The sequence below is a fragment of the Nerophis lumbriciformis genome, linkage group LG03, assembly GCF_033978685.3.
Source record: "Nerophis lumbriciformis linkage group LG03, RoL_Nlum_v2.1, whole genome shotgun sequence".
Lineage (NCBI taxonomy): Eukaryota > Metazoa > Chordata > Actinopteri > Syngnathiformes > Syngnathidae > Nerophis > Nerophis lumbriciformis.
In genome coordinates, this window is record NC_084550.2 from 7,897,313 (window position 1) to 7,919,138 (window position 21,826).

Consider the following 21,826-nt stretch of genomic DNA (forward strand, 5'->3'; position numbering starts at 1 on the left):
GTTTATACTGTTTATACTTTCAATTAACAAATTGAAGTCTTGTGAAAGGTTGACAGGATAACTGGCATTAACTGTCAAAATAATTTCAAACTATTGAAGTTAGCTTACAGAATAAACATGTCAATCAACCCATATGATTTTTGCTGTAATATTTTTGTTTTGAAAAGTCACTGTGACTGATAGAAAAGTGATGGTTTTAGCAACATTTTAACCTGTCTGAATGCAATCAATCATTTTGCGTCGGGGGGCCTGAACCCCCCACCAGGACTTTGTCCTGGACCCTGGCTACTAAGTTTTTCTGATTTCAAAAGTTGGCAGGTATGCTATTTGTACAAGACGTGCTGGTGTTTTGTTCAGTGAAGGAATGCCGCTACTGAATCTGGAATACAGACAAAAAAGAAAGAGAAAAAAAGTGCATTGAATGTTTCAGCAAACATGTTCACTGAGCTGGAAATTGTTTTTTCTTTAATTTTGCGGCAACGATCAAAGGCAGCCTGGGTGGGGAGGAGCGGGAAAGAAGAGGGACATAAAGAAAGAAAGAGGCGATGGATGCCTAAGAACACTCTTAGTATTTGTGAGGAAGTGGTGGCAGTGAAAGTATTTGGGGGGGGGCATGATGGTGGCATAGTGGTGGAATGAGACGCATGGACCGTTAATGCAGAAGCAGGAAGGGAGGAGTAAAGGAGGGTTTTGGAAGGGGGGGGGGGGGGTTTAACCGCCGTACTTGAAATGGAAATTTCTCACAGTTGAGAGGGTCCCCTCTTTTCATTTCTGTACACGCAATAGCCATGGGAACCCCACTGAGAGCCATTGAAATTTGTCATTTCTGCAGTCTGGGGGGTGGGGGGGAATCCAGAATGGTGTATAAAGAGTATGGCCAACTAAACAACAGGCGCCATGACTGCTACCAAGGACGTGTGCGGCTGTAGTTGCTGTCGTTTTGTCGTTAGTTTTTCTGACGAAATAAACCAATATAATATGTCCATATATAGTTCTGAATATACTCCAGCTCATTATCTTACAATAAAACATGCTTTTGTTTTGTTAAAGTAACATTTTGCTGGCGTATTTTACGCACTCTGCAGTGTTTCGTGACGGCGCAATAAACACAAAAAAAAAATACACAGAACGACCAAAAAAATAACTTATTACCCTCATTTTGCCAAAATCTTTATTAGCTTTGGACCAACAATCATGGACAAATTATGACTTTTGTGTGAAGTGTGTCAACTGTGGTGGCTGTATATGTAATCACTGTATGCATTACTAATTGTGTACTATTCTAACTGATCTTTCTTTTTTGTATCATGCTTAGTGAATAAGTGTACTTTTGTACTTGTTTCCCCATATTTCTGCAAAGTAACTCAGATAAGGTAACACTGGCGAGCAGTAGAGAATATGCAGAGGTGGGTAGAGTAGCCAGAAATTGTACTCAAGTAAGAGTACTGTTACTTTAGAGATTTATTACTCAAGTAAAAGTAAGGAGTAGTCACCCAAATATTTACTTGAGTAAAAGTAAAAAGTATGTTGTGAAAAAGCTACTCAAGTACTGAGTAACTGATTAGTAACATACACACACACACACATATATACATATATATATATATATATACACATATATATATATATATATATATATACTCATATATATATACATACATTGATATATACAGTATATAATTTATATTTATTTATTTTGCCGTTTTTGTTTACATGTTAAAGGTGTTTTAATGAATATACATGCATGTTTAACACATATAGATTCCTTTCTTTCATGAAAACAAGAATATAAGTTGGTGTATTACCTGTATCTGATGACTTGCATTGATTGTAATCAGACAGTAGTGATGATAATGATCGTCCACGTTTTCAAATGGAGGAGAAAAAAAGTTCCTCCTTTCTGTCTAATACCACATGAAAGTGGTTGGTTTTTGGCTTCTTATTTGTCCAGCTTCCATATTCGTTTTTATACACTTTACAAGAAATACATTGGCGGCAAACTCCGTAGCTTGCTAGCTTGTTTGTGCTGGCTTTCGGAGACTCTTATTTTGAAAGCGCAGGCGCGATGGAGCGGCACTTTTATTGTGAAGACAGGAACTGTGCAGTCAGTCTTTAGGCTTTTGACGGGATGAACGGTTGAAATAAAAAAAGGTCTTTTTTCCTTCACACTTTTGATTGATTGATTGGAACTTTTATTAGTAGATTGCACAGTACAGTACATATTTCGTACGATTGACCACTAAATGGTAACACCCGAATACGTTTTTCAACTTGTTTAAGTCAGGTCATGTGACCCCTGGCTCTGTTTGATTGGTCCAACGTCACCAGTGACTGCATCTGATTGGTGGAACGGAGTGAACGTCACCAGTGACTGTATTTGTTGAAACGCAGGCACTATGAAGGTCTGTCTGACAGACCAAAACAAACAAAGCGTGCATTAACAGATCGATAAAAATTAGTAGCGAGTAGCGAGCTGAATGTAGATAAAAGTAGCGGAGTAAAAGTAGCGGAGTAAAAGTAGCGGAGTAAAAGTAGCGTTTCTTCTCTATAAATATACTCAAGTAAAAGTAAAAGTACGTTGCATTAAAACTACTCTTAGAAGTACAATTTATCCCAAAAGTTACTCAAGTAGATGTAACGGAGTAAATGTAGCGCGTTACTACCCACCTCTGAGAATATGGAGTGATTTTTGCTTTATTCATTATACTTTGTTGTACATTTTTTTATAAGATTTTCAGTTCACTTTCTCATCGATTACTACCCCCAAAATTTGGTTTCTTTTACTCTTTTAATGACTACTCCATCTATTTGTGTTTGAATTTTTCTTTTACTGTTACTGAATAGTATTTTTTCAGTTTTACTGAAATTCAAAGATAGTCTGTGTTTGTCAAACCATCTCTTTAATTTGTAAATGTTTTCTGTTATTATTAATACTAGCTTCTGTGTGTTCTCTCCTGAACAAAACAAAGACGTTGTGTCGTGTGTTTAGCTGGCTCAAGACGCTGTAATTTGTGGCTCTCCAGTGTTCGAGAATCGTCACTTCCCATACTTCTCTTCTTTCCGGGTTGTGGGGAAAGGCAATGTAAAAGCTTTCAACAATTCTCATAGGTGGAGCGGCCCCATGTTGTACAACAGGGCATTTGTACACGTCGAAAAACTAACGAGGAAGCGCCACAAATACATTGCATCAGCTCGAAGTTAGTAGCAGTTATGGCGCCCTGTAGTCACGTGAGTGCCTTTTGACCAATCATTGAGGAGATTGCCTGAAACGGGGTTGGCCATACTCTCTTTATACACCACTCTGGGGAAATCTACATACATAAGTCGCACTGGAGTATAAGTCGCATTTTTTGGGAAAATCTATTTGATAACACCCAACAGCAAGAATAGACATTTGAAAGGCAATTTAAAATAAATAAAGAATAGTGAACAACAGGCTGAATAAGTGTACGTTATATGAGGCATAAATAACCAACTGGTATGTTAACGTAACATATTATGGTAAGAGTCATTCAAATAACTATAACATATAGAACACGCTATACGTTTACCTAACAATCTGTCACTCCTAATCGCTAAATCCGTTGAAATTTTATACGTCTAGTCTCTTACGTGAATGAGCTAAATAATATTTTATATTTTACGGTAATGTGTTAATAATTTTACACATAAGTCGCTCTCGACTAAAAGTCGCACCCTCGACCAAACTATGAAAAAAACTGCGACTTATAGTCCGAAAAATACGGTACTAAAGGTTTGCGTGTACAAAAACACGTGCAAATAGTTAGCTCATGCAAAGCTGATCTATGAAACATGTGGAAAGTGGACTGCGTCGGTCCAGTGAGCAGAACAAGGCGTGCAATCCATTTTGCGTCTTTGTCTTCATTAAGGGCTTCACGGTGGCAGAGGGGTTAGTGCATCTGCCTCACAATACGAAGGTCCTGAGTAGTCTTGGGTTCAATCCCGGGCTCGGGATCTTTCTGTGTGGAGTTTGCATGTTCTCCCCGTGACTGCGTGGGTTCCCTCCGGGTACTCCGGCTTCCTCCCACCTCCAAAGACATGCACCTGGGGATAAGTTGATTGGCAACACTAAATTGGCCCTAGTGTGTGAATGTGAGTGTGAATGTTGTCTGTCTATCTGTGTTGGCCCTGCGATGAGGTGGCGACTTGTCCAGGGTGTACCCCGCCTTCCGCCCGATTGTAGCTGAGATAGGCTCCAGCGCCCCCCGCGACCCCAAAGGGAATAAGCGGTAGAAAATGGATGGATGGATGTCTTCATTAATTTGCAGATTATATGCTGACGATCAAAACGCCCACAATACTGGGAGGAGAAGATGCAAATATATTACACAGCATGCGCAATGTGATTTATCAACACTCATCACTGTTTTGAGAGCAATATTTAGCATTTGAATTACCACCTCTGAAAAGTACATTTTCATACAGTAAATGGGACAATGAAAAAGGAGGATTACCTCCAAATTCTTCAGGACAAGCTAAAATAATCAGCCCGGACTTTGGTTTTGGGCGCAGTTGGGTGTTCCAACAGGACAATGACCCCAAACACACGTCAAAAGTGGTAAAGGAATGGCTAAATCAAGCTAGAATTAAGGTTTTAGAATGACCTTCCCAAAGTCCTGACTTAAACGTGTGAACAGTGCTGAAGAAACAAGTCCATGTCAGAAAACCAACAAATTTAGCTGAACTGCACCAATTTTGTCAAGAGGAGTGGTCAAAAATTCAACTAGTAGCTTGCCAGAAGCTTGTGGATGGCTATCAAAAGCGCCTTATTGCAGTGAAACTTGCCAAGGAACATGTAAGCAAATATTAACATTGCTGTATGTATACTTTTGACCCAGCAGATTTGGTCACATTTTCAGTAGACCCATAATAAATTTGTCAAACTTCATGAATGTTTTTTGTGAAAAACAAGTACAGTATGTGCTCCAATCACTCTATCACAAAAAAATAAGAGTTGTAGAAATGATTGGAAACTCAAGACAGCCATGCCATTATGTTCTTTACAAGTGTATGTAAACTTTTGACCACGACTGTAAATGGCCAACTGCGTTTGTGCTTTATGACATAATATCCAAAAGCTTAATTTATTGCTAATGTCACTTTTTTCCAAATCAATAAAACAAGTGAAGAATAGTGGGAGTTACAACATGGAAGGAACTGTCACTTACCTTCAAAGCTTCAGCATGTGCCAAGGGTCCTTTCTTCTGTGGTAGACTTTTCAGCTGTTCTTTTAACCCCCATTCCGCAACTAAACAAACACACCCATTTAAATTCAGCACAAATGGAAAAAAAAAACGATGTCAACAAACTGTTGTAGGTTAAAAAAATCCTTTATTATCACCCATTTTCTTTTTGTGTCTGGAGAAAGTCACAGGTAAATGTGCAAAGAGTGGCTTCTTTTGGTTATGTCGACAACCACTTATAGATTTAGATTTAGATGTATTGGTCCTCTTGGGGAAATTCATTGTCACTGCCGTACATTTAAACAATAGACATTACACATCACAAAAAAAATAACAAAAAGACATCCTACATGACCAACACACATTTACAGGCTTGTCAGACAGGTCGGCCGGGCCTGCTGTTAAGGGCGGCTATAGCTGCAGGGATAAGGCTTTTCCTGAGGCGGGCCCTCTGGAATGTGATAGTTCTGTACCTGCGCCCTGATGGTAGTGGGAGGATGTATTGGTGTAGTGGGTGAGTGATATCCTGGACTATTGTTTTTGCCAGTCGAGTGATGGACCTGTGGTTTAAGTCTGAAATGTTGGGTGTGGGTAGGCCGATGATTTTAGCTGCTATGTTTGTAATGTGACTAGTTATCCAACTTAAAAATGTTCTACTGTAATTTATTTCCTCAGAGGCGTCCGCTCAAATTAACGCCACACTTCAACTACCTTATACACTTGGATACGCCTGATTCTTTTCTCCATCTGGAAAAAAATTAAGTACAAATCCAGCTTTCAAAAGTAATGTTGAGCTAGAAGTCTTTACCCCTTTACACATTGCCTGTAGCAGGCGTGGCATCTGTAAAGCTAAGTTTTACATTTCAGAGTACTTTGGCGCATGAGCTGCTTGAAAGGGCCCTATTATGCAAAACCAAGGTTTTTTTGCATGATGGAACCTGCTTATGTGTATTTGGGATCTGCATAAGTCCTGTAAATTTGAAATCAAATCATGGAGGCATTGCAGAGGTATTTATTTATCTTGCCTTCTTTCCTACTTCCTCCAAACGGTCCGTTTGGAATTTTGTTCAAGTGTGACATCAGCGGATTATCCACATATGGCATACTTGCCAACCTTGAGACCTCCAATTTCGGGAGGTGGGGGTGGGGGCGTGGTTAAGAGGGGAGGAGTATATTGACAGCTAGAATTCACCAAGTCAAGTATTTCATACAAATATATATTTATATATATATATATATATAGATAGATATCTACATTCTGAAAATATGCAAACAAAACTGTGTTTAGATAATTGATACTTCAAACTTGCATAAATAAATTTTAAGGAATATAACATAACTTGGCTTCTGAGAGTTTCAAAATGTAATGAATAAAATGCTAAAGTTGTTGATTTGATAAACAAGCAATTATTTTAATAATTAAATATGGTCATTTTAAATGAATTATTATGATAATTTAAAATCAATTATTTCAAATATGTTTATTTTAATGTATAATTCTATGGCTGGATGTAATAAGGAGTCACAAAAAAATACAAATAAAAATACAATTAATTTTGATGTTTTTAGCAAAATATAGTAAAAATGTATTTAGTTTTTTTTTTTTTTTTTAATTAATAAATATATTTATTTTTAGGTAAAATAAACATAATAATACAATTTATCTCTAGTCTGGATGATTTAGTTCTTGTCACCCTGTTGTCCTCCCGTCATGAAAAAAGGCTGTCCTCACTCAGGTCCGCATGGAGCTGGAGGGGGCGTGGCTTCCAGCTCCGGCTGAAAATCGGGAGATTTTCGGGAGAATATTTGTCCCGGGAGGTTTTGGGGAGAGGCGCTGAATTTCGGGAGTCTCCCGGAAAATTCGGGAGGGTTGGCAAGTATGACATATGGTAGACATTTTGTTAGGACTTGGTCAATGTGCTGACCCCAAATGCAGAGACAGGGGGCAAGATGGAATCAAAAAAGGAGAGTCTTTAATTAAGACCAAAAGGTGAGGGGGCAAAAGCGCACACCATATAACATAGCCAATAAGCGGGAACCTCAGAGGTCGGCGGGGGGAAAGGCCAGGGCACACTGAGGAAAGGAAAAGGCCACAACAGATATCTTCTCCACCTCAGGGAGGAAAAAAAAAACACACGGAGGTTAGCTGTATAATAACAAGGGCGAAAAAACGTACCCGGACTTGGAGGTCAAGCAACAGCATGCGACGTGGAAGATTCAGGAAACAATAACCAGCAAGGCACAGACCCAAGCTTAAATAGTCCATGAACTGATTAGCTGCAGGTGTGCCTCAAGGTCCGCCCCTCGCCCAGGAAGAGTGAACTGGAAAAAGAGGCACAAAAGGGAAAAGGCAGGCACAAAATAAAAGGGAAGGCAGGAGAACAATAAACCACAACACATTTACCCAAACATCAGCCAATTTAAATTTGTGTAAAAGCGGCTACAACATCATGTCGACGATGAAAGCCAATGATGGAAAATGCTCTGTTTGTTTCAACCAGCACAAGTCACTACACTAACTTTCAGCCTAATCTGAAGCAAAAAGTGTCTTACTTTTAACTTTTATGATTCATGGCAATGCACCTTCAACTCGGAACAAGTCTTTCTTTGTGTGTGTGTGCAATGCACTTCGAAGAGTCCTGCTTCAAAAATCTGCGCCAGTAGAAAGATGAATTTTACAATATACTACTTTTAATGGGGGGCTCGGTGACTACTATTTATGGCAACAAAGGAGACAATGAAACAGTAAGTAATAACAGTAGGTTTGAAACGTGTGGATGATGTTAGCAATGTTAACTTGTGTTGTTGTGTAGCTATCTTAGCCTTCTAATGTAAGACAATAGCCCGTCCTCCGGCAAAAAAAAGGATGATTTTCCTAAAAAATACTTCTAATTGGATCAGTGTCTACTGCGTTTGGCAATGGACGAGTAAGTTATATAATATATTATTACGTTCGCGATGGAGCTCGTAGCTCATAGCTTAGTTTATAGCCTTGAGCCTCTATTGTTTACAACTCAAAGCAGCTGTGCAGTGGAGTTATTTACATGATATAGAATAATAAAGCCTTGTATTGTCACTATACACATGTATAGATCCAGGGTCTAGGATTAGAATGTTACAGACTCGGTAGAAGTTTAACCTTAGCCAGCCTATCGTTCCAACCTGTATGTCAGCCAGGCTTCGTTCCTCGCTCTTTTCCGCCAGCATTGCCTGCTTCCTTATTGCGGGGACGGGCGAATGCGCACTCAACGCGAGGGGGCATGGTGAGCAGGTTCATTCTCATCTAACAATTCTGCCTCTCAAAATGGACCACTTTTAAAGGGAGAAAAAAAATGGCTTGAAAATAGGTCTGTGAAACTAAATCTATGCAATTTTTTCACCAAAGAACCACCATTACATGTTATGTAAACTACAAGGAAGTGTTTTAAATGTAGAAACAAAATCCTGATATGACTCGGAAGAAGTCTTTCTTTGTGTGTGTGTGTGCAATGCACTTAGAGGAGTCCTGCTTCAGAAACCTGCGCCAGTAGAATGATGGATTTTACAATATACTACTTTTAATGGGGGGCTCGGTGACTACTATTTATGGCAACAAAGGAGACAATGAAACAGTAAGTAATAACAGTAGGTTAGAAACGTGTGGATGATGTTAGCAATGTTATCTTGCGTTGTTGTGTAGCTATCTTAGCCTTCTAATGTAAGACAATTTTGTCCTCCGGCAAAATAAAGGATGATTTTCCTAAAAAATACTTCTAATTGGATCAGTGTCTACTGCGTTTGGTAATGGACGAGTAAGTTATATAATATATTATTACGTTCGCGATGTAGCTCGTAGCTCATAGCTTACTTTATAGCCTTGAGCCTCCATTGTTTACAACTCAAAGCAGCTGTGCAGCGGAGTTATTTACATGATATAGAATAATAAAGCCTTGTATTGTCACTATACACATGTATACATCCAGGGTCTAGGATTAGAATGTTACAGACTCGGTAGAAGTTTAACCTTAGCCAGCCTATCGTTCCAACCTGTATGTCAGCCAGGCTTCGTTAATAAATGATAAATGGGTTATACTTGTATAGCGCTTTTCTACCTTCAAGGTACTCAAAGCGCTTTGACAGTATTTCCACATTTACCCAATCACACACACATTCACACACTGATGGCGGGAGCTGCCATGCAAGGCGCTAACCAGCAGCCATCAGGAGCAAGGGTGAAGTGTCTTGCCCAAGGACACAACGGACGTGACTAGGATGGTAGAAGGTGGGGATTGAACCCCAGTAACCAGCAACTCTCCGATTGCTGGCCGGCCACTCTACCAACTTCGCCACGCCGTTCCTCGCTCTTTTCCGCCAGCATTGCCTGCTTCCTTATTGCGGGGACGGGCGAATGCGCACTCAACGCGAGGGGGCATGGTGAGGAGGTTCATTCTCATCCAACAATTCTGCCTCTCAAAATGGACCACTTTTAAAGGGAGAAAAAAAATGGCTTGAAAATAGGTCTGTGAAACTAAATCTATGCAATTTTTTCACCAAAGAACCACCATTACATGTTATGTAAACTACAAGGAAGTGTTTTAAATGTAGAAACAAAATCCTGATATGACCCCTTTATCATACGTGCATTTAAAATAATTGGAGGGGACATCCAACATCTAACTATCGTGGGATCACACTCCTCAGCCTTCCCGGTAAGGTCTATTCGGGTGTACTGGAGAGGAGGCTACGCCGGATAGTCGAACCTCGTATTCAGGAGGAACAGTGTGGTTTTCGTCCTGGTCGTGGAACTGTGGACCAGCTCTATACTCTCGGCAGGGTCCTTGAGGGTGCATGGGAGTTTGCCCAACCAGTCTACATGTGTTTTGTGGACTTGGAGAAGGCATTCGACCGTGTCCCTCTGGAAGTCCTGTGGGGAGTGCTCAGGGAGTATGGGGTATCGGACTGTCTGATTGTGGCAATCCGCTCCCTGTATGCTCAGTGCCAGAGCTTGGTCCGCATTGCCGGCAGTAAGTCGGACACGTTTCCAGTGAGGGTTGGACTCCGCCAAGGCTGCCCTTTGTCACCGATTCTGTTCATAACTTTTATGGACAGAATTTCTAGGCGCAGTCAAGGCGTTGAGGGGATCTGGTTTGGTGGCTGCAGGATTAGGTCTCTGCTTTTTGCAGATGATGTGGTCCTGATGGCTTCATCTGGCCAGGATCTTCAGCTCTCGCTGGATCGGTTCGCAGCCGAGTGTGAAGCGACTGGGATGAGAATCAGCACCTCCAAGTCCGAGTCCATGGTTCTCGCCCGGAAAAGGGTGGGGTGCCATCTCCGGGTTGGGGAGGAGATCTTGCCCCAAGTGGAGGAGTTCAAGTACCTCGGAGTCTTGTTCACGAGTGAGGGAAGAGTGGATCCTGAGATCGACAGGCGGATCGGTGCGGCGTCTTCAGTAATGCGGACGCTGTATCGATCCGTTGTGGTGAAGAAGGAGCTGAGCCGGAAGGCAAAGCTCTCAATTTACCGGTCGATCTACGTTCCCATCCTCACCTATGGTCATGAGCTTTGGGTTATGACCGAAAGGACAATATCACGGGTACAAGCGGCCGAAATGAGTTTCCTCCGCCGGGTGGCGGGGCTCCCCCTTAGAGATAGGGTGAGAAGCTCTGCCATCCGGGGGGAGCTCAAAGTAAAGCCGCTGCTCCTCAACATCGAGAGGAGCCAGATGAGGTGGTTCGGGCATCTGGTCAGGATGCCACCCGATCGCCTCCCTAGGGAGGTGTTTAGGGCACGTCCGACCGGTAGGAGGCCGCGGGGAAGACCCAGGACACGTTGTTAAGACTATGTCTCCCGGCTGGCCTGGGAACGCCTCGGGGTCCCACAGGAAGAGCTGGACGAAGTGGCTGGGGAGAGGGAAGTCTGGGCTTCCCTGCTTAGGCTGCTGCCCCCGCGACCCGACCTCGGATAAGCGGAAGAAGATGGATGGATGGATAGATGGAGGGGACATCCTTAAATATTATCTGTGTATAAATAAAGGCCTGCCCTAATGGACAGCCGGCCCTGTCTGCAGTTAAGTAAACACCTACCTACCCCCTATATGAGGAAATGCGGTATTTTATCTTGATCAGTGATAACAGCTGTGTTGAATAAACACACAAATGTTCGTGGTTCTAGCTAAGTTGCAGAGGGACAATTCGCAGCAATACTCCCTTGACAGATTTGCTTCTGCGGAGTCTGTCTCTTGTGGTTGAAACCACCTGTGTGTTCCGGTTAGGAGGCACTTTATCTCTTCATCAGACAACATCTTACTCGTCTCTGGATTGTACCATCATGACACAAAAGAGGGGAAACATCTGAGATGAGAGTAACCCGGCACCAAAAAGAAAGAGCGCCTGCTGGTGGATTTTGAATCAAAAGGAGGCTTGAATAGTTCAGGGTAAAAGGTCAAGCTGGCTCTTTATAGAGGCAGTTAGGGAGGGGGTAAAGAGCTGAGGCAAGTCCGGAGAATGCACATTGTGATGGAAAAGTTTTTTTGAAAGGGGGGCGCAACTGCATCAGTTTGGCGTTGCGTTGAGCAGACAGGCCTTCCTTTGTCTGGCGGGTCTTGGTCAGGAGGCCGGACAACTTTCACTCTACCCTTACACCCACCCACCTCTGTAAATGACCCCCTCCTCTCTCCTAAACCCCGTGTTGAATGGTGCTGAATAGAAAGAAATTGCATGGTTGGAGTAGTTGTTATTTAACATGCAGATTTCTGATTCAGGATTACGAGTACGAGTAGTTGGATATGGTGAGAAAACAGTAGCCATGCCTTTGTGTGTACACACATACTCCTTCACGCACACACGCACACAATTAAACCCTCTTGTTGTTTTTCTTCCCAGGCTTTACCGGCCACCTCTGCCAGATCGACATTGACGAGTGCGCCAGCACGCCGTGCCAGAATGGCGCCAAGTGCACAGACGGGCCAAATAAGTACACCTGCGAGTGCACAGAGGGTATGCAAAACAGAAAGTACTAGGGGTTGACGGTCCTCCATAATCACAGTTAGGCACAGACTTTGATTTTAAGGTCCCGTAAGGCAACAAAATGCAAAACTGCTTAGCCTTTGTGTAAACAGCTTTATAAAACACAAAACATACCATAAATAACCAGGAAATGTTCCAATTAAAATAAGTAATACTATATCCTCTACAGTAGATATTTATTTAGTCAGAGTTACACATTTCGGAAAAATAAGCCCTGTTAATAACAATTTTAATAATAATGTATTAGATCTTGACTAGAGATGTCCGATAATGGCCTTTTTACCGATATCCGATATTCCGATATTGTCCAACTCTTAATTACCGATACCGATATCAACCGATACGATATATACAGTCGTGGAATTAACACATTATTATGCCTAATTTTGTTGTGATGCATTAAACAATGTAACAAGGTTTAGGGGGGTACCGGAGGGTGTATATTGTAGCGTCCCGGGAGAGTTAGTGCTGCAAGGGGTTCTGGGTATTTGTTCTGTTGTGTTTATGTTGTGTTACGGTGCGGATGTTCTCCCGAAATGTGTTTGTCATTCTTGTTTGGTGTGGGTTCACAGTGTGGCGCATATTTGTAACAGTGTTAAAGTTGTTTATACGGCCACCCTCAGTGTGACCTGTATGGCTGTTGACCAAGAATGCCTTGCATTCACTTGTGTGTAATGCCATAGATATTATGCGATTGGGCCGGCACGCAAAGGCAGTGCCTTTAAGGTTAATAGGCACTCTGTACGTCTCCCTACGTTAAAAAGTCATAAATTTAACTTATTGAAACCAATACCATACTTATGTGCTCGACGCCTCAATCATTGGTATGTTTTCATCTACAAAACCATTCTGGGTATCACTCCATCTTATCTGTCTTGTCTTTTAACAAAGAAACAAGGAAGTCACAATCTTCGTTCGATGAATGTTCTGCAATTTGTCGTCCCCAAAGTAAGAACTGAACTGGGCAAGAAAGCATTTAGGTTTTCAGCACCGAAGGCTTGGAATAATCTACAATCGAATATTAAACTTCAAACCCTTGTTACGTTGAATGAGTTTAAAGCTTCTGTGAAAGGACTGCAGTCTACCTTGTCTGTATGCACATGTGTCATGTGAGCAAGTTTTAATGTTGTAAATGTGATGTTTTATGTATTTGTTTATTGTTTTTAATGTAACCTTGCTGCTGCCCTCTTGGCCAGGTCTCCCTTGGAAAAGAGATCTTTGATATCAATGGGATTTTACCTGGTTAAATAAAGGCTAAAAAAAATAAAAATAAATACCGATCATTTTGAAACCGATACCGATAATTTCCGATATTACATTTTAAAGCATTTATCGACATCTCTAGTTTAAAGTATATGCAAGTTTACTTTCTTGACAAGATGTGCTGAATAATGCAATGTGATATGACTATTAATGATTAATGATCTCTAATCTTGACACACAAAGCGCTTTACAGTGCGACCCAATATTTATTCACTCCACATTAGAGATGCGCGGATAGGCAATTATTTCATCCGCAACCGCATCACAAAAGTCGTCAACCATCCGCCATCCACCCGATCTAACATTTAATCAAAACCGCACCCGCCCGCACCCGCCCGTTGTTATATATCTAATATAGACGATGCAAGGCATTAGTGAGGTTATAAAGCTTTTGCCTGTTAAAGAAAGGAGACTGATCCAATGCAGCAGAGACATTCGCGTGCCACGCTGTCACGGCCCAGACGCACACCAGTGCGCAATCATCTGGGAGCCGCACTGAGCGCACCTCCAAGCGCGTGGAGGTGCGATGTCCCTCGCACCCGCGGCGGCACCACCCGGGCTCGCGCCCGAGGCTTCAGCGCGCACCGCGGCGGCCATCCTACTCATCGCGGCCTAGCCCTCGCGGCTCTCGCTGCCGGCGACGGCCGGGTATGGGCCCGACGCTCCAGCGCCATCCATTTTCAGGGCTAGTTGATTCGGCAGGTGGGTTGTTACACACTCCTTAGCGGGTTCCGACTTCCATGGCCACCGTCCTGCTGTCTATATCAACCAACACCTTTTCTGGGGTCTGATGAGCGTCGGCATCGGGCGCCTTAACCCGGCGTTCGGTTCATCCCGCAGCGCCAGTTCTGCTTACCAAAAGTGGCCCACTCGGCTCACCAGGGTGAGCCCCACCCCTTTCGTGAGCGCACTGCGCGCGGAGTGACCCCTGGTACGCGCCCCCGACAACGGGGGTGGCGGGCAGGTAAGCTGCGCGGGCGGAGCGCGCGGAGTGACCCCTGTTACGAGCCCCCGGCCACGGGGGTGGCGGGCAGGTAAGCTGCTTACCTGCTGCGCGTGACGCCGGCCGCGGCGAAGGCGGACAAGGCGGGGTGTCGGTGCGGTGGGCGCGGTGGTGACCCTGGACGTGCGTCGGGCCCTTCTCGCGGATCACCTCAGCTACGGCTCCCGGTGGGGCCCTCTCGGGGGAAGGGGCCTCGGTCCCGGACCCCGACGAGGCGTCCCTTCTCCGCTCCGTAAAAGTGTCCATCTCTTTTTTTCTTCTTCTTCTGTTGTGGCATATGCAGCAGGTGCCTGCTCGTTTTTTGTATGTGGGTAACAACATTTAACTATGTATACATATTTCCGAATTGGTTTAACTGCCACCCGCCTGAATCTATTTAAAATCTAATTTTTTTTTATTTCAACCGCCCGACCCGACCCGCGGATAAAGTCTAATTTTTTTTTATTTCAACCGCCCGACCCGCGGATAATCCGCGGACTCCGCGGTTGTGTCCGCAAACCGCGCATCTCTACTCCACATTCACACATCACAGTAGTGCAAAATATGAATGTCCTCTGCAGAGGACACTTTGCATGTGCGTGTCATTATTAGTTCCAGCTTGTAGCCCCATCCACATCTCTACTGAACAATGGTGGCACACTGCGTACGTCTTATCCACTTGTCTTGGCCCGACTTTGATAGGAAAAGGGTTGTTCAAGTTACGGCTTCTCCTTTGCACTATTGCTAGCCAAAGGTTATGGAGTAGATTTGGACTGTATCGCGAGGGGAAATCAGTACGCCTCTTTACAGTATAAATAATTCCGTACTGAAATATCCCATTCCAAACACATGTACCGTTGCACTCCTAGAAATTATGTATAAACGTTATTCCCTAATAAAATGGGTTTCTTTTTGTAGGCTACAGTGGGAGGCACTGCGAGACGGACATCAACGAGTGCTACTCTGACCCATGCCACTATGGCTCCTGCATTGACGGCCTGGCTTCCTTCAGCTGCCACTGCCACCCGGGTTACACCGGCCGACTGTGCGAGACCAACATCAACGAGTGTCTTAGTCAACCGTGCAGAAATGGCGGCGTCTGCCAGGACCGGGAAAACGCTTACATTTGCAATTGTCCCAAGGGGACCACAGGTACAATAGGTGGACCAAAGAGACTTTTGGAAGATTTAACCGTTCTTTTATGGTGACTGAATGTGTTGTTTCTTCCAGGAATCAACTGTGAAATCAACATTGATGACTGCAAGAGCAACCCTTGTGACTATGGGACTTGCATTGACAAGATCAATGGCTATGAGTGTGCCTGCAAGCCCGGCTACACTGGTAAGAAACTTGTACAGGTGGTATTTGTTTAATAAGGCCTGGGTTAAAGCTGTTATTTGGCAGGGGATGTGCCTCAGACTCTGTGAGGTTTAACCAAAGCTGCAAGGGAAGCAGTTTTTTGGCAGCAAAAGACTCACTTTCTTCCTTTCAGAAAAGAGAATCCTACAAATTATAAAACAGTGCCTTCCTACAGTATGTGTATGCAGGTTCAAAAGCTGGAATAAGAAACCAGGTTTAGACACTGCAGGTCAAATATGACAGTTTTCCCATATATTACCCATATATCATGTCAGTGTAAAATGGTAAATAGTCTGTATTTATATAGTGTCACGTTCAAACACTGAGGACATCTATTAAACAAGACAAAAGGCAAGGAATCAAACAGAGACAGAATTCAATTTGGACTCAATTGAGGAGAGACATGGCCACTGCACTCTCTGTACAGTCCTGCACCACGCTCTGACGAAGAAGGTTTTCGTCTCCTCTTTTATTCAGATGTTCAATGTTCACGCACCAACACATGTCACAGCAGGAATGGGAAGTATGTAAAACAGTCATTGTTTTCGGTCGCTTTGAAGACCAAGAAGAGGATTTCTCGGGCTTGGGCTCTTCCTGGATCCAGCTGGGGCAGGTGTTGGAGGACAATGGATAACCCCTCCCGTCTCCTGACCACAGCAACTTCAAGAGGGCAGCGGGTCGTAAATAGCGTTGACCTCGGTTACCAAATAGTTGGAAGAGAGTTTGTGAAATACTTCAGAGAGAGTTCGTTTAACACTTCAAAGAGAGTTCCTCTGGAAGTTGAGCAGATCCTGCCATCTGTCCGTGTTGAAATCACAGTGGCGTTTCACGAGCATTCTTCCTCTTGTTAGGCCTCGAAAGACAGCATTCATAATACAACGTTTCTTTTGTGATAACTTACAAACAATTATTCCAACATATAGTGTTTTACTATACCTGGAATGATACCCAAAACGCTTTACAATATACATCACATTCACCCATTTACACACACATTCACACACTAATGGCGGAAGCTGCCATGCTCGGCACTTACAATGACCCATCAGAAGCAGTCAGGGGTTCGGTGTCTTGCTTAGGGACACCTCGACATGGATCGAACCGGTTACAAGACAGCCACTCTACCCACTGAACAATGCCGCCCTCAGCGTGAACAGTAAAACTGATTTTTTTTCAAATCCGACCGAGACTTTTTTTGTATGTGGTCATCCAATAATTGAACATGTTTCCAATGCAACTGCAGTTATTTTAACGCAGCGGTTGCGATGCGTCATTAAAAGGTAGTTAACGTGGTAGGCTACACAACAGCCAAGCATACAAATAAGCCTGACATACTTACATGTCCTTAATTGAATAATATTACAGTCTGAAACATGACATTTGTCAATATAAACCAGTATCAAATAATTATAGTTGCATATTAGTTACAGATGCAAATTCTCCAGGGCAGAATTATCCAGTAACAAACGTGTTCGCATCATTCAACTTAATGCGTCATAAGTTTAACTTACCGTATTTTTCGGAGTATAAGTCGCTCCGGAGTATAAGTCGCACCGGCCGAAAATGCATAATAAAGAAGAAAAAAACATATATAAGTCGCACTTGAGTATAAGTTGCATTTTTTGGGGAAATGTATTTGATAAAAGCCAACACCAAGAATAGACATTTGAAAGGCAATTTAAAATAAATAAAGAATAGTGAACAACAGGCTGAATAAGTGTACGTTATATGAGGCATAAATAACCAACTGAGAACGTGCCTGGTATGTTAACGTAACATATTATGGTAAGAGTCATTCAAATAACTATCAAATCAAATCAAATCAACTTTATTTATAAAGCACATTTGAAATTTACCACAGGGGTAGCCAAAGTGCTGTACAATGGGCAGGTTAAAAGATAATACGAATACCGAGCAAACACAACACAACACAAACAGAACACGATAAAAAATAAATAAATAAAATAGAATAAATAAAAACATAAAAACAGGTTCACAGCATGTGTATTATGGGGCGCCATTGCAGGATGGATATCACTCAGTGTTAAAAGCCATGGAATAAAAGTATGTTTTTAAGAGAGATTTAAAAACAGGAAGAGAGGAGGCTTGTCTAACACTCAGAGGTAGGTCGTTCCAGAGCTTGGGAGCAGCAACGGCGAAAGCTCTGTCACCTCTAAGCTTCAGCCTTGTGTCAGGGACCGTCAACAGCAGCTGATCGGCTGATCTTAAGGATCGGGTGGGGCAGTAAGGCTGAAGGAGGTCGGAGAGATAGGTTGGCGCGAGGTTGTTTAGACATTTAAAAACAAAAAAAGGAGTTTAAAATTGATTGGATAACGCACAGGGAGCCAGTGAAGGGACGCTAAAATAGGGGTGATGTGCTCACGTCTGCGGGTCTGTGTTAGCAGACGAGCAGCAGAGTTCTGCACGAGCTGCAGGCGGGCGAGGGAGGCCTGGCTAATGCCTACATACAGGGCATTGCAGTAGTCAAGACGAGTCGAGATAAAGGCGTGGATTAATTTCTCGAGATCATGTCCTGATAGAAGCGGTTTCACTTTCGCTATTTGGCGTAATTGATAAAAGCTTTTTTGAACGACGCTGCTGATTTGTTTTTATAACATATAGAACATGCTATACGTTTACCAAACAATCTGTCACTCCTAATCTCTAAATCCCATGAAATCTTATACGTCTAGTCTCTTACGTGAATGAGATCAATAATATTATTTGATATTTTACGCTAATGTGTTTATAATTTCACACATAAGTCGCTCCTGAGTATAAGTCGCACCCCCAGCCAAACTATGAAGAAAACTGCGACTTATAGTCCGAAAAATACGGTAATTAATTATTGTGCCTATTTGGTGTCACAAAAAAACATTTACCACTACACTTAATTTAAAGACAGCATAACTCCATTTCTGACAGTTAATAATAAGTTGGTTAGTGTTTTTCACTAACCATTGTTCTCTGTTTGAGTAATTTTACTTGATAAAGCCTTTTTTAACATTCCACACTACAAAATAATAAAAGTATGTATGATTTGGGTTATTGAATCAGATCAATATCGCTATCGGCCAATACACAAGTCTCAAATATCGGTATCGTATCCAGAGTGAAAAAGTTGTATCGGGACACACCTAAATTTTAGTGACTTAACTTAAAGGGGAACATTATCACCAGACCTATGTAAGCGTCAATATATACCTTGATGTTGCAGAAAAAAGACCATATATTTTTTTAACCGATTTCCGAACTCTAAATGGGTGAATTTTGGCGAATTAAACGCCTTTCTAATATTTGCTCTCGGAGCGATGACGTCACAACGTGGCGTCACATCGGGAAGCAATCCGCCATTTTCTCAAACACCGAGTCAAATCAGCTCTGTTATTTTCCCTTTTTTCGACTGTTTTCCGTACCTTGGAGACATCATGCCTCGTCGGTGTGTAACTTGTCAGAGGGTGTAACAACACGAACAGGGACGGATTCAAGTTGCACCAGTGGCCCAAAGATGCGAAAGTGGCAAGAAATTGGACGTTTGTTCCGCACACTTTACCGACGAAAGCTATGCTACGACAGAGATGGCAAGAATGTGTGGATATCCTGCGACACTCAAAGCAGATGCATTTCCTACGATAAAGTCAAAGAAATCTGCCGCCAGACCCCCATTGAATCTGCCGGAGTGTGTGAGCAATTCAGGGACAAAGGACCTCGGTAGCACGGCAAGCAATGGCGGCAGTTTGTTCCCGCAGACGAGCGAGCTAAACCCCCTATCGACCCTAGCTTCCCTGGCCTGCTGACATCAACTCCAAAACTGGACAGATCAGCTTTCAGGAAAAGAGCGCGGATGAGGGTATGTCTACAGAATATATTAATTGATGAAAACTGGGCTGTCTGCACTCTCAAAGTGCATGTTGTTGCCAAATGTATTTCATATGCTGTAAACCTAGTTCATAGTTGTTAGTTTCCTTTAATGCCAAACAAACACATACCAATCGTGGGTTAGAAGGCGATCGCCGAATTTGTCCTCGCTTTCTCCCGTGTCGCTGGCTGTCGTGTCGTTTTCGTCGGTTTCGCTTGCATACGGTTCAAACCGATATGGCTCAATAGCTTCAGTTTCTTCTTCAATTTTGTTTTCGCTACCTGCCTCCACACTACAACCATCCGTTTCAATACATGCGTAATCTGTTGAATCGCTTAAGCCGCTGAAATCCGAGTCTGAATCCGAGCTAATGTCGCTATAGCTTGCTGTTCTTTCCGCCATGTTTGTTTGTGTTGGCATCACTATGTGACGTCACAGGAAAATGGACGGGTGTTTATAACGACGGTTAAAATCAGGCACTTTGAAGCTTTTTTTAGGGATATGGCGTGATGGGTATAATTTTGAAAAAAACTTCGAAAAATATAATAAGCCACTGGGAACTGATTTTTAATGGTTTTAACAATTCCGAAATTGTGATAATGTTCCCCTTTAAATATTCCGTACCAAAATGCTGTCAGCTGTGTTGAATTTGTAGGTTATTTTCTATTCTGCTAATTACCGTATTTTTCGGACTATACAGTAAGTCGCAGTTTTTTTCATAGTTTGGCCGGGGGTGCAACTTATACTCAGGAGCGACTTATGTGTGAAATTATTAACACAATACCGTAAAATATAAAATAATATTATTCAGCTCATTCACGTAAGAGACTAGACGTATAAGATTTCATGGGATTTAGCGATTAGGAGTGACAGATTGTTTGGTAAACGTATAGCATATTCTATATGTTATAGTTATTTGAATGACTCTTACCATAATATGTTACGTTAACATACCAGGCACGTTCTCAGTTGGTTATTTACCGTATTTTTCGGAGTATAAGTCGCACCTGCCGAAAATGCATAGTAAAAAAGGAAAAAAACATATATAAGTCACACTATGAAAAAAAACTGCGACTTATAGTTCGAAAAATACGGTATGCGTCATATAACGTACACTTATTCAGCCTGTTCACTATTCTTTATTTCTTTTAAATTGCCTTTCAAATGTCTATTCTTGGTGTTGGGTTTTATCAAATGAATTTCCCCCAAAAATGCGACTTATACTCCAGTGCGACTTATCTATGTTTTTTTCCGTCTTTATTATGCATTTTCGGCCGGTGCGACTTATACTCCGGAGCGACTTATGCTCCGAAAAATACGGTAGCAGCTTTTATTTATTTTTTTAAAAAGCTTCTAAAATATACTTGCAGCGTTGTCGCACACACAGATGAAGAGAGCAGAGCCTTTTCTCTTACATATTCATAATTTCTGCATGTGTCCGTACCATTTAAGACTGGTCCGTGTCTTTGGTATGTGTCGCATTCAAATTTGAGCTCAATTTAACCGTACCGTAGTTCACTTGCAAGTGATCAACCGATCTCTACGCTTGAAACGGTCTGCATTCTCACTGTCCTTGTTGGTTCTTAAACCCTTTCAAATAACTTTACCAGTACATATTACACCAAATGAAAGTGGTTGCATTTTGTGCAGGTTCTAGGGTTATATCAGTGCTTTGCAATAAGATGGTTTATTGCTTATTTTCTCTATCAGGACACTGCTATAATTAGTTGTAAGCTTTGATGCAACTTGAGGTTCTACGAGACAGTGGATTTTAGGACAGGTTGTCAGGTGTCTCAGGTGACCTGTTGACAAGAAAGGTGCAGTGTTGGGGAACTTATGTATAGACAGAGGAGTCCAACAGATGGCAAGCAAGCTGGCGAATGAGCACGCTCCTCTGAGGCTCGACGGGTGTCGATTTCCCCGCTCCACCCTGTCCCCAACCTGCTGCTGTTTCGGACATGCAAGCTGCCTAGCCCGCACAAAGAGGACACACACATAACCTCTGTGGTGCACACAGTCACTCGGGATTTGAGTGGAAGAAAAGATTCACTGAAAGATTCCTGAAAGTTGAGATTTTAAAAGCTTGGAAGTCCCTTCCTGGAATTAAAGCTATAAGGCTTCCTTTTATGTTGTGTGTGGCAGAGGCCTGAATGGC

At 42.5% G+C, this 21,826-nt stretch overlaps 1 protein-coding gene across 1 annotated transcript in view; it reads left to right on the forward strand.

Moving 5' to 3' along the window:
* Nucleotides 1-21,826, forward strand: part of notch1b (notch receptor 1b) — a 144,967-nt gene that overhangs the window by 80,667 nt on the left and 42,474 nt on the right. The window contains exons 10-12 of the mRNA XM_061932673.1: nucleotides 12,065-12,178; nucleotides 15,372-15,605; nucleotides 15,684-15,794. Coding sequence (XP_061788657.1) covers nucleotides 12,065-12,178; nucleotides 15,372-15,605; nucleotides 15,684-15,794 — 459 coding nt within the window. The remainder of the gene's footprint in view (nucleotides 1-12,064; nucleotides 12,179-15,371; nucleotides 15,606-15,683; nucleotides 15,795-21,826) is intronic.